Here is a 14269-nt window from a genome sequence, read left to right on the forward strand (position 1 = left end):
TCCTTTTACAGGTATGTAACAGATACTTTCTAATAAAGTAACATATATAGTAGAGAAGGGCTATACCAGATGGGCTATCATACATAATAAAAAGATACAGCAACAAAAAAGAAAAAACAAATACCACCAAAAAAGATTTGAAGCACATTTTTATTATAGATAGGTAAATGTGGTTTGCAGTGGCTAAAGGTATGTTTATAATGTATGTACAAGCTTTTCTATATACCAAAGGTATAATATTTTTCCTTTAATACTGAACTAACATTTCTCTGACAACATGGAAAGTCTAAATTGGCTGAGCCCATTTTAAATGGCAAAAGACTGTTTTTTGGTTTTTTCCCCCCCTGGGTGTTGCTTTAAAGACTAGCAAGTTGAATTCTCTTAGGTCCCAACACATTAAACTTAAGAACAGTGAAAGAAAATCAATACTACAAAACATAATTTCTATAAAGCAGAAATATAAAGTTTTTATAATTTAAAACAGCAGCAATTTCAAAAGATTTGCTGAATTAAAACTTTACAAAATATATATACACAAAGTATCATTCCAGATGATCATGGACTTTTAAAAATAGTATATCACAATTCCCAAACTCTAACCCAAACCTACTACTGGATGTAGCTGGCCTATAACAATTTTTACAACAAATTAAAAAATAAAACAAGAACAAAGGAAACCTCCCAATTCTCTTGTGATAAGCACAGGTTACAACGTACTGGCTTTGCTTCCATATCCACAAAGAGAATTTTAAAATAGAACAGAGACTTCACATAAATAATGTTTTACATGTTATTAAGTATGTGACCAAACAAATTAAAATAAGTACTAACAACCAAAACAAATCTTGATGTAACCAGTACATATACTCTTAAAGAATGACAAAGACAAAAAAAGAAATAAAATTGTCTACGAGAGCCACAAGCACCTTGTTTTAGAAGGAGCACCAAGCAACACAAAAAGGCAACACATAAGAGGTAGTGTACCACCGGCTAAGATGTATATGCCCACTGGGGACCTGAATACGGCTTAGTATTTGGGAAAATAAGACATATTAGACTGCGGTTTATAATTTTTAGACAGAAGCATTGCACATTCGGGAGCATTAGCCAGTATTGCTCCATAGTGCTCTGCACCTCCAGCTGTCTAATGGGTACTTTGCTCTCAGTCAAAAAGTACAGGATACCCAGAAGAATTCCATGTTTATAAATCTTCAGTTCTAGGGAATTCTCTAAGAACACTCAGATCAATATAATTTTTTAAAGAATTAAATACTTTATCAATTATAGTCCTTTAAAGAATGACTTATCTCCATCTCAGGAGAAAGTCTTTTCTTCCTGAGATTCTTTAAGCTTTAGCCAATGCTTTTACTCCATGTATTTCATAATGATAGTATCTTTCTGTCTGTATTTTCCCCTCTGCAGCAGTTACTTGGCCAACAGCATGAATTCAGAACTAATTCAGAGACTTTAGAGAAAACACACAGAACTGCTTTCAATGTAGTACTTTTGTTCAGCTTTGAGATGAGGAAGTTTTTGTACTTCAATTACTGGAAGTTGGTTAGGGTCATGGGTGTGTAAAAGGAATTTTGCCTTATGCCAGCTGCCATCTTGAATCTGTAAAATAAGAGCAAAATGCTTTAATATGTAATTGTTTCTTTAGCAGTCTTTCTCAGCAGACAATGTTTTTCATAGACAATGTAGACTGATTTTAAGAATTAGAGATAATAAATAGAAAGTGTACAGAACAACGCCTGGCACAAAGTGCTCAATAAATGGTACAGCTACTATGAATAATTGAAAACACGGACTTGTGGCTTCCTCTAGATTGCATTGTGTGTTCTGATGCTTTAGTCTCAGAGGCTAAGGCCAGTCTTCTGCTTCTGTTGTCTGGGAATCATTAAACCAGATGTGCAGTAGAAGGCTGCACTATTCCTAATATAATTAATACCCATCTGTTCTGTGTTCCCTTATTGGGGACTATTTTTCAGAATGGGCATTTTTCTTGAATGAATCGCTTTCCAGAATCCCTTCAGTCAGAAGTAAATTACAATTTTGTTAAATCATCTTTTAGGTTTCTATTTTTTTTGTTCCCATTCTGTAGTTACTATTTATATAGTTCCTTCCTTCCTTCCTTCCTTCCTTCCTTCCTTCCTTCCTTCCTTCCTTCCTTCCTTCCTTCCTTCCTTCCTTCCTTCCTCCCTCCCTCCCTCCCTCCCTCCCTCTCTTCCTTCCTTCCTTCCTTCCTTCCTTGCCTTTCTGCTTCCTTTTAGGCCCTTCTGTTTCTCTTATTACTGTATGCTCTTTTGTTTCTGATAAATTCTATTATGGAACAGAAACTATCATTAAATAGCCTACGGTTAAGATTCAATAAAACAAAATAGAGAAACACAATTGACTAGTGAAGCTATTTATTCAGGAATTTATTCACTTACTCATTCACAGAATTATCATGGTATAAAAATTTTAAATTTGAAGGAACTTTTGAGATTATTTGTTAAGGCAACTGAAGCTCACTGAAGAGAAACTACTAAAGCCATAAGCTAGATGTGATTACTAGAATTAGAATTCGGTGTGTAAGACACTGTTAGATTTAACTCATTAAGTCTTTTAAGCAATATTTATTTAACACTAGTATATTTGGCACAATTGAATAAGAGGTGATCCTCTATTTTCTTAGAGTGCTTGGGAAATAGAAAGATGAATAAATTAGTTCTGGCTTCTGAATTCTAGTAGCTCACAGATCTAGTTGGCGAGAGGAAAATCATAAACAAATATCCATAATACAAGACCACACATGGTAAGTACAATATAAATAATGTATAATGAGTGCTGAATTCCTTATTTCCAACTGGAGTAGACAGAGAAAGCTTCCTGAATTCAAAATTTAAGATGGGCCTTTTGCATGCCTAAAATTTCCACTTGGTTAGAGAGGTGGAGAAGGGCAGTTTAGAGGAAGGGAATGACATGAGGAAAACAAAACAAAACAACAACAACAAGTAAAACAACTGGAAAAGTAGAAGGTGGTCACAAAAATAAGCCTAACATGAAGTTAAGTGAACAGATTTTTGTCCTGGAACAGATTTTGATAGAAATCCAGATACCACCATTTACTTTCACATGTAAAACAGGAATAATAAAAACCTACTTCATTTCAATGAACAATCCCTAGCAGTACAGTATGGCATAAGCTTTGCAGCTGCACACATTAGCTGCATGATCTCTGCCTTTGCTTTCTTACCTATAAAATGAGACTAATAGTTTCTTCACAAAGCTGTTATAACTAAATAGAATAATGTACGTGATGCACGGTACTTGCCATACAATAAACTCCCAATTATTAGCAGTAGGAATTGTTGTCGATATGATGGTTATGATGATGATGACGATGATGATGATGATGAAGAATAGATGAGTTTGGTCATAGTTTAGAGTTGAGGGCCTGTGAAAGCCCAAACTGGAAAGGTAGGTTGGGACTGACTCTTTTAAGTGCTGAATAAAGAGCTGGTAAGTTTAGCTTGTGTCTCAGAGATATTAGTGAGTCCCTGAAAGTTTCTGGACAAAATTGTAAAAGTTAAATGAATTTGTTGATGATATTGATATCGCTTCACTTATACAGAATGAACCATTTGATTCTGGCTGTTTGCCTGTGATTTTTTTTTTTTTTAAATATATCTTTATTGATTTCAGAGAGAGGAAAGGAGAGGGAGAGAGAGAGAGAGAAACATCAATGATGAGAGAGCCATTGATTGAGCCCACAACCCGGGCATGTGCCCTGGCCGGGAATCGAACCCAGATCGCCTAGATCCTAGGTCAACGCTCAACTGCTGAGCTACGCCCGACAGGGCTGCCTGTGATTTTTCAAATACCCATGCACTGTTTGTCTGGAAATGTTATGAAAACATAGAGTTCCCTGGAAATGGTAACTTATTAAGCCATGGGCTTCACAGCATACAAGAACACATAAAGTCATTAATAACATGTATTTAAAGTGGACAACTCTCTTCTCTGTAACAGGAGCTGGCAAACTCTTTTGTAAAGGGCTAGATAGTAAATGCTGTAGATTTTGTGGGGCATGTGGTCTCTGTTGCATTTACTCAATTCTACCATTGTAGTATGATAACAGGTATAGATAATAAATAATCAAATGAGTGTGGCTGTGTTCCAATAACATTTATTTATAAAAACAAGTGGTGGGCTGGATTTGGTCTATGGACTGTAGTTTGCCAATACCTGTCCTATAACAAAATATTTTAAAATTATTCATAACACTAATTAAAACAATAATTAATAAAAAGGACTATAATTCAGGCTGACACTCTAACCACTGGGGGGGACTATAATTCAAATATTGATTGGTAGGGCAAGTCAATCTGCAATTATGCCTTTATTTGATATCTGATATAGTGACTGACAAAATGATATAAAACTGACTTGTCTCTATAAACTGAAGTAATGAGATGTAGAAGCACAGTGGTGAAAATATATAAAATAAATCTATTTATCTATGTGTTCTATCTATCATCTATCTGTCTACCTACCTACCTATCATCTATCATCTATGTATCATCTGTCTATCTAGCATCATCTACCTATCTATCTATCTGAGGTATAATTATTTCATATGGGAAATAAAAATTAAATTTATGTATTAACAGGTATTTTGCATATAAAATCCATGGATGGCCAATGGATGTGACAGAAGATGATAAGACATGATATAAGCAAATGATTGATTTTGAAAAATGTATGGTTATTACAAATCAGAACATTAAAACTTACTATACTTCTGTATCTGCAGGTTGCATTTAAAGTCTTACTCTCGTTATTTTAATTTTATAGTTTTATCAATTTTAAGTTAGTTATATTGAACAATTCTAAAAGTGCCATTCCCTTACCTTGCAGTCATCTGAAAGCACTTTAGGTTCAAGTAGAGTGTTTTCTTCAAATATCTGACCATTCCATCCCTTGAAACCAATAGGCAGTCCTGAGCCACTTGTCTGAGCACTTGTCCACACGGGAGTGTTTAGACAGTGAATGGTGATGATTTGGGTGGCTTCTGAGCTCAATAAGTGAAGAAAATTCATCTGGACTTTTCCAACTCCAAACTCCAACTAATTTCATGGAAACAATATGCAAGTTATAAGATGTGGCAATTGAGAAGCTTACAGTTTGGGGAAACCTGAGGAAAGTCCTTGAGAGACAGCTTTGAGAAAGCTACTTTTCTTGGCATTTAAGTGCCAGTCACTGGTGTGCTGGTAAATGCTCAACCACTGGCTCTTGCAGGGGTGGGGGTGGAGAGAATGGGGGTGGGTGGATGGGAATCCCAGGTTTATAGCATTTTCTGGTTTCCATGGTATAAATACTCCCACGATCACTGATTTCAGGCTCTCAAGGAGGTATCATTGAACATGGAGTTGGAAAGAGATGTTAACTTTAGGCTCTTCTGAGCTCAGTAAATGAAGAAAATTCATCTGGACTCAGCAGAACACTAAGCTACCAGGTAAGACCAAAAAAAAAAAGAAGATAGTTTTCATAATGTTATCTAAAATGCATTAATTTGTTGTTGATTAATGCTTTAATATTTTTTCATAGAAATCAGAAATTCTGTCTGTACTTCCATTTGGAGGATTTATTTTTATTTTTAAAGATAAGTTGCAAGTTGTAATAATAACTTGGTTGAGTAACTGACTGAGAGCCTTTAAAGTTAAGGACAGGGTCTTGTATTCTTTGTGTTGCCAACTCTAATGCAGTTCCAGTCCTATAGTGAGTCATCAATAAATGTTGAATGAACGAAAGCATGCATGAACAAGCATTAACTAAAAAAGTGAGTAATATAGGACAAAATTGGAACAAGAAAATCTGACTGTACATTCTCAAGCCTTAGGCAAAGAAGTAGACTTCTCTATAGCTTTAGATATAATATTATTCTTGCTATCATTATTATTTTCGCATTATTCATGTAGGGATGTAGTTATAACATAAGTGAGTAGAAATGGTTATTACTGAGGAATGTGTATTAAAGTCCAAACATAAAATTAGAAAAAATATCAGTTAGGAGGAAACAGAAAAAAAACACACATAAAAAGTAAAGCCCCAGAAAAAAAACGAAAGGCATAGAATGAAAACATGGAAGGATAGCCATAAAGGAAATTAGAGTCTAAGTAGTTCATATGCGTTCATTTAACAGATGAGAGTCACAAACAAGTGAAAATGAACACACAACCACCCAAATATATGGGACATGGCAAAAGCAGTCCTGCAAGGGAAAGCCATAGCACTACAGGTCCACCTCAAGAAACAAGAAAATTCTCTAATAAACTGTTTAGGGATTTTCTAACATATGTGTGTACATAAAAACATTAAGTCTCACATTAAAAAATTTAAAAAGCATGATCGGTAGAGTAAGCCAAGATAAACCAATCATAAAGATACACAATCACAGTGTCAAGATTCACTAAGATTATTTTTCAAAAACAAAAAATTTCTTTCTTACATATGGTAAAGAATAATGCCTTACTTCCATTCATAAAACGTATAATTAAATAATTAAAGTGACAGAATTTTAAAAATCATTGTTCACTGATACTGGGCAAATATTGACATATATTCTAAAATTCAATACACACCTTTGTCACAGGAAAAGGAGATAAACATGTCTGACCCCCAGCACTGAAATTGCAGAAAACCTCAATGGCATCTGAAGGGCATCCGAGATTTGGATCAATCCAGTATTTTCCTATTAATTTATGGTAAACCATAAAGATATTTAAATACCATGTTAAAATATATTTGAAATGTCCTTACAAATTATCATACTTTAAATATATATTTTGTCTTACCTGTAAATAAACTTAGATTACAGAAATATTTAAATTTAGTGAATAAATGGAAGCTGCAACTGTTATATAAAATTAATACTGAAAATGCCGTAGTTTTCACATCCCAGTACCCTGGGCCCTTAGTGATCTGAACTCTTTGCCACCAATGTTCTTGTACCTTCCTCTGCCCCTCTCCTACCCCATTTACTTTAACCATTAACTTCCAAGGTCATACGAGGGCCTTTGTTATTACCTACAGCTAGAATTTCTCCATGACTTCACCTCTCTCCTCTGAGACCGTTCTCTCCAGTGTAATGACTCCAATATTCTTTGATTCCACTGGGACTTATCATCCACTGATACCACCGCTTTTCCACTGTCCCTCACACTCATGTGCTCACTTCCTGCCCTACCCAGCTTAAAACTCGCAGTACTTTAATAATTCCTTTAGAGACTTCCTTAATATCCCAGCCCTGCCTCACTTCATTGTACTTGTCTTACAAAACCCTAAGTTTACATAAGTCCAATTTTGTGCCTAATCTATAAATGTGGTAAATGTGGCTGGAGAAAAACAAAACTATGCTGACTGGTGCACTTTAAATTCAAATGTTTGTAAGGCTGCCAGATAACACTCATTCCCTCTGTCACTCTTCCAGTTAACTATTTAAAACTCTCTTCTTTCCCTCATATTTATTCTACCCATTCTTTCACCCTTATTCTTGACTGATAGCTTTAACTTCTCTGAGATAACTGAAGCAACCTAAAGAAAACTTACATAAAACCTCCCACTATTCCACCTATCTGTACTTGCACAAATAAATTCTGCCTTCCCTCTTACTACTGTGAATAAACTGTGTTATCATATAAGGCTTATCTTGTCTATTGCAGCTTCAGTTTCAAATTCTTACTCTCACTTTTTCTTTGGAGTCCGCTGCTGTTGTCTGCTGTTTCTGCTAGCTCTTATTCATGTTGATTTGTCTGGTTATCACTGATTGTATCCTGGGCACTATATTTGAAAAATTATTTGTGGAAATAATTTGAGCTCTACAATGGTGTTATCTTTGATAGAAGTTTTTTGTTTCTGTCTTGTATGTGAGGGTACAAGCAGACTGGAGCTATCTTAGTCCAAGTTCAAAGCTTGAGATTTTCTAAGCTATCTCAATGATGTGAAACTAGGCTACAATTTGTATGAATGTTCCTTTTCTTCCTAGAATGGGGTCCTTTGAAAGCCAAAGTCCTACCTTAGAGGGGCCACACATTCTTACTTGTGACCCCTAGCCTTATGAAGCCACCAAAAGCACTGCTCAGTTTCTGAACACACCCAGGGCAAAAGTAGCTCTAATTGTTGTGTTCGCCTCTCTGTTGTCTTTTTCAAAATCTTGGCTTGACGTGACATGGAAACAGCCAAACTATCTTCAATAGATGATTAGATAAAGAAGATGTGGTACACAGAGTGTGGGGAAAGAGTGGGGTTACAGTTGTTTGTATAGAAATAATGCAATAATTAATAAATAATAATGCAAGAATAAACTGTTTTGCATACTCACAACTGTAAACATTCTTCTGTTTCCACCCTGTATATACAGTGGAATACTACTCAGCCAGAAACTTTTTTTTTGCCAGATTTCCAGTAGCTTGTTCTCACATCTCCTCTTGAAATTGTTCAGATGTCACTTTCTTAGAGATGCTCTATCTAACTAGTCTCTTTAAAACTTCACTCCCATTCTACTTTCTATCATATCCCTCTTCTCTGCTGTTTTGTGTTTCCCTACAGCACTTACTACCTCCTAGTGATAAAAGTAGGCATAAAGACCTGTTTTGGGGCATAAAGACCTGTTTTATACTTTGCAATCCACACCACTTAGCTATTTCTCCTACAAGAAAGGCAGACCTTGAGTTATATTTCATTGACCTGTATGTCTTACAATGTCTTTGTTCCTTTCAGTTCTATAGAAGTGCATTTTTATGCCCTCAAATATGGGAAAGAATCAAATTAGAATTACTATAGACAGCTATAATTGCAAATGTTATTTTAGTTTTTATGGTAATCTAGGGCATAAAAAATATATAGAAATTAAGAATTTTATTAATAAAATTAATATTTTCATTGTACTTTTAGATTTTTTTTTACAATGATGTGTGTGTGTGTGGTATGTATGTATACATAAATTAAAATAAATAAAATATGGACTACTATTCGCCTTACAGAATGACATAACATAGTTTTTTTCAAATCAGTTTATGTGTCATTGTGTTGGAATTAGAGTTTTTAGCAAAAAATTTTTACTACTAATGATTGTACAGCTGACCAATAAAAACAAAAATTAAATGACATACTGTAGCAACAGGATTTCTCCTACTTATTATCAGATAATAATGACTATTCCACTTGCTTTAAAACTTTTCCTTGATGGTTCTACTCTAAATTTATTTTTACACGTCCAGTTAATGGATATTGGGGTAACTGTGTAGAGATGAGAAAATTCCAAGAACAACAAACCACTCCATTTTCATAGTCACTGATTATGAAATGAGGCATTTAAAATTGCATTTTGTGCAAAAACTATAATTTTAGGAGTTATGGTAGAGGCGGTTCTATGATATATCTCTTTATGTTGCCAACTTTGGTTGTACTGATAGGTGTTCCTGTCAACCTAAAAGTCCTCTCTTCCCATTTTAATTTTAACATAAATGTGATAGATTCCAAGAACAAAGTGTAAGCAAGTGATACAGCAAGGGGTAGGGTGGGAAACTTTAGGGATCAATAGGGTTGTGCATTAGAAGACCTTTGCAATGTAAGCCCTCAGAAAAGAATATTTTGACATCAGAAGTATGTCTTCCTCAAAGAGCATTGGGTTCTTGACGACATTAAAATGTCTTCTGCCAGGTTTTATCAAAATAATTAATATCTGGAATGAATATACTGCAAATCCCAAACACACTGAAATGATGACATGAAATTACACATCAGAGTTTGAGGAAACCAAGCACTTACCATCTGATACTTTGTGTTCACAGTTGAGCAAATCTTTGCAGATTCGTGCTGGGTTATCTCGTGTGCCAAGAGGATTCTTGATGCTATGCAGTAAATGGCTAAGGTAGTTCAGGGTTTTGAATATCTCTGCACTGTAGCCAATTAAAGTCACTTCAGTATTCTGGTAGCTCTGCCAAATCATCATAAAAATGATATTAGCAAAAAAAGCAGAGAGTAGCCAGCAACAGTAGGTAACTCTAGTGATCAACATGGGTCAAGGCAAAAGAAAAATGTATTCCTATTGTGTGCAATGATTTGGGAGTAAGATGTAAAAAACAGTTTATATTTAAATACAGGCATATGTGTATGTTTTATTAATTTTGATCATAAATAGAGTAAATTCACACCCAGAAGTCTAGTTTTTAAGCTGGCATAAAACTTAACAATTACTATGCCTACTACATAATGCTTTTTAAAAAATTATACACTGAATAATTAGAGTATAAATAAGAAACATAGGCAGTGATGATAGGTCTCATTTTAAGAAATGGCCAACTTCATTTAATTATTTTCTTCTACAGTAACAAATTCCTTATAAAAATTCTTTAACAATATTACATATTTGTTTTAAATGCATTCCTTAAAAATCCTATGTATATATTTCTGTTTATTAAAATCACTTGTTTTGTCCTTAAAATGGTTTCATTATTTTAACTGTTTTAAATATAATATCTGAGACAAAGTCACATTTGGGCCTCCCAAAAAATGTCTGTTTAACTGTATATTGAGACTGCCAATGTAAACAAAGCTAGATATATTACCTCCATCTGTAGGGCAGTATGGGATTCAATCAAGGCTTGAATAGCAGCATTGATATCCATTTGTTTCTGTGTAAAACAAAATCATTTGAGATCGGCAATAAGATCAACACTGACTGCTCTAAAGTCAAGGCTGTAAATTCTGAAAGCACTGCTGTTAAAAGTAAAATAGACTCATTACCTGAGAGGGGTCTGTCCCCTCTTCTGCTGAGACAGACCTTGCAAATACTGCCTGGCCATCTAAAAGGACAATATGCTGCCTTCATCCACATTTCAAAAGTCTCCTAATTAAAAAAGGGCCAAACTCTGGAGCCCTCAAATGAAAAACTATTGGTCTCTGCTGCATGAACACACACACAAAAGTTACTGAAATGGAAGAAGAATGAAATATGATCCCCTCAGTTAATAAATTGTAAAGGGAAGAATAAATAACTGTAGTAATTTTTAAGTTACATTCTTGGAAGGAAAACAGAATAAAATACTACTGTGTTGAGGTAGTCACATTAGTTTAATCTGATACTTCTGCGGTCTTAAAAACAAGTTCTAAAGTTGGAAAATGTACCATTAGTCCCAAAAGAAATAATACAATATAAATCCAATCTCCTCCTGCATTTAACAAGAGATATTTTTAGAGGAAGACTCAGCATTACATTCAGTAAAAGTCTTTTTGTATTTTAGTCTTTAAAAAACTTGGAAACTAAGCAGCATGTATTGAGAGAAAGGTCTGAGAAATGGTATCTGTGTAAGCAGATCAAGAAATCTAATTTCTTTCAGAATGACTGTACTGCTAAGATATCTTTTTACTTGGAGGTCCATATAACAGAAACTGTTTTCAACATATCTTTCATAGCTCATGGCTGGTAATTTGAAAAACGATTTAAAATGATGGGACAATCAATAAAATGTCCTCTTCCTTGCCTCGACATGTGGTTTTCATATTGGAAAATAATTGGCTCACTCTGTGTACAGATACTGCCAAACACTGTGATACGAACTGAGAATAAAATGTGAGCAAGAAAAGAAAATTGCTCCTGTGGAGCTGAAGCTTAAACCATCTCAAACCATCTCAAAAATATGTAATTACAAATTATGGTATATAAATTGAAGAAAAGTCCATGGACCTGAGGGAAATCAGGGAGTCTGGATCAACTTGGGAGGACACGAGATCTGGAAGGGATGGATCAGGGGAGGCTTCCCTGAAGTTGTGACGTCTGAGCTGAGCTATGAAGAACGAATCCGAATTATTAGAAGAAGGGGTAGGAGGGCTTTCCAGGCAGAGGTAACAACCTTGAAGAAAGGCCATGAGACAGAGAAGCATGGCCTAGTCAAGAAGCAGAAAGGGTTAGCCTAACGAGTTCTGCGCAGATTAAATAATTTGACCACCATGCCTGTGTGAATGGGCAGATTTTGGACATGAGTCATACAAAAATATTGGCACTCAACATGGGCAACTGAATTAAATAATAAATAATAGTCACCTTCATATTTTCCAGTTGGTTTGTGATTAAGGGCTTTAATCTTACAAAACTTAGCACAGCAGTTCTAAGACTCTTTAGACTCAGGATCCTTTGTGCTTTTAAATATTAGAAAGGGCTGTAAACAACTTTCATTTATCTGAGTTATAACTTTTGATATTTACCATAGTAGAAATTAAAACAAAATTTAAAACTATTTATATTAATTACTTTAAAACAATAAATCCATTATATGTAAATAGAAACTATTTTTAATGAAAAGTTAACTGCATTTTCCAAAATAAAAAAAATTAGTGATAAGAGTGGTATTGTTTTACACTTTGTACACCTCTTTAATATCTGGATTAATAGAAGATAGCTGATTCTCTTATTTGCTTCTGTTTAATCTGTTATATGTTATTTTAATTGAATTATATGAAGAAAGCCTGGCCTTACAGAGATACACAGTTGGAAGAAGAATTATTTTAATATCTTTTCAGATAATTTTGGATATTCTTCTGTATGAGGTATCTAGAGTAGCCAAATTAATAAAGATAAAAAGGAGAATGGTAGTTTCCAAGGTCTAAGGAAAGGAAGGAATGGACAATTATTATTTACTAGATACAGAGTTTCAGTTCTGGAAAATGAAAAGAATCCTAGGGATGGGCAGTAATGGTTGCACAACAATGTAAACGTACTTAATGCCACTGAACTGTACACGTAAAATTGTTAAAATGATGTATTTTATGTTATGTATATTTTACCACAACTAAAATAATAAATATGTTCATTATGTCTTGCACCTAACCATTGCACTTCTAGGAACTGGTCCAATAGATATTCTGCAAACTGATATGCATATGGATAAGACAGTTGTACTGTTTGTATCAGGAAAAGATTGGAAACAACTTTGACACCCATTACCAGAGGACTGGATGGATGAATAAATTTACAAAATTTTTAAGTGAACTGACCATGTTTCATTTTTTTAATGTGTGGTAGTAAAAATACAATGACTTTTAGTACATTAGTAGTGAAGAGTTTGGTACTGGATTCATGCTAAGGTACCAGAAATTTGAACCACCATCAGTGCAAATGTCAACTCAATGAAAAAGGCAATTTTTTTCAACAGGCATTGGAAAGAAAAAAATGTCATAACACTTGGCCACTTATGAATTTTCTTGGCAATATCCATATTCAAATAATTCCCAATGTATTCATAAGGCTTACTTCATGCCTGGCACACAGTAGGCGTTTAACTCGTTGAATTTGTTAATTTTTCTCAAGGGCAGCCTTTAGGGAGGGCAGGCCTAGAGAGACTGTACTAAAATGAGTTGCCTTGGAAGTCATTCAACAACATTTAAGTGCACACATCTGAATGTAAAACTTTCATTAGGTACAGTGAGGGAATCCAAAAGAAATAGCTTCCTCCATGTAGTCTAGTTAGAGAGAACATAATCTTACATGAAAATCACTTACTGTTTACAGAAAACTGACATAAAATAAAATTCAGAGAATAAAGAGTTCTTCTCTGTTATTGGATTGGTGAGGCTAATAGGGAAATCAGGGGGTTTCATTGTGCCTCAGGGGAATATAATTGTCACAATTCTCTCACAATTCATTTGAGTGAAACATAGGTCTGGTCTGGGCACTCTAGTATTTTGAGAAGTGTTATTTTCCAGGCATCTGAAATCTTAAGATCACTGGACGCTGAAAACATTGATGGCACAGAAACTGATTTCAGGTCACTCACCTCTCCATGGTGGAAGTAATTGCTTGTTCTAGGGGACAGGATGATACCAGCCCCTGTAACCTCTCAATTCACCAATCCAAGTTTCACAGTTTACCCATTAACTGGAACAATTAAGTTGAAAATTCCTTATCTTATTTAATGATTTTAAATGATTACTGTTTCTACCCCCACATCAGACACAGACACATACACCCATCCTATTCTTTTTATCCCACCGATCATTTTTGGTTAAGTTTGGCATCCTGTTGTTGATTTCTTTGTTAGTTTTTAAGTATCTTACCATGTGCACTGAGGTTTGGCTATCAACCTGATAATTCAAAAGCACCATCAACTTATATTCCTTTTTCGGAAACATTCCTCTCTAGCTATTCTACTTTAGGAACTTGAGTAACTAACTTTACTTTTAAAATGGGGAATAAATGAGCTTAGACATTTTCAAATTTTTCTCATCT

The 14269-nt window shown here is 34.6% G+C and overlaps 1 protein-coding gene across 1 annotated transcript in view; it reads right to left on the minus strand.

Moving 5' to 3' along the window:
* Positions 1 to 131: 131 nt before the first annotated feature.
* COL24A1 (collagen type XXIV alpha 1 chain) overlaps positions 132 to 14269 on the minus strand; it is a 250825-nt gene continuing 236687 nt past the window's right edge. The window contains exons 57-61 of the mRNA XM_081145974.1: positions 10614 to 10679; positions 9814 to 9982; positions 6627 to 6736; positions 4896 to 5111; positions 132 to 1614 (exon numbers count right to left, since the gene is read on the minus strand). Of these exons, the coding sequence (XP_081002100.1) occupies positions 1468 to 1614; positions 4896 to 5111; positions 6627 to 6736; positions 9814 to 9982; positions 10614 to 10679 (708 nt within the window). The 3' untranslated portion in view covers positions 132 to 1467. The remainder of the gene's footprint in view (positions 1615 to 4895; positions 5112 to 6626; positions 6737 to 9813; positions 9983 to 10613; positions 10680 to 14269) is intronic.

This window comes from Miniopterus schreibersii (assembly GCF_964146895.1).
Source record: "Miniopterus schreibersii genome assembly, chromosome: 8".
NCBI lineage: Eukaryota > Metazoa > Chordata > Mammalia > Chiroptera > Miniopteridae > Miniopterus > Miniopterus schreibersii.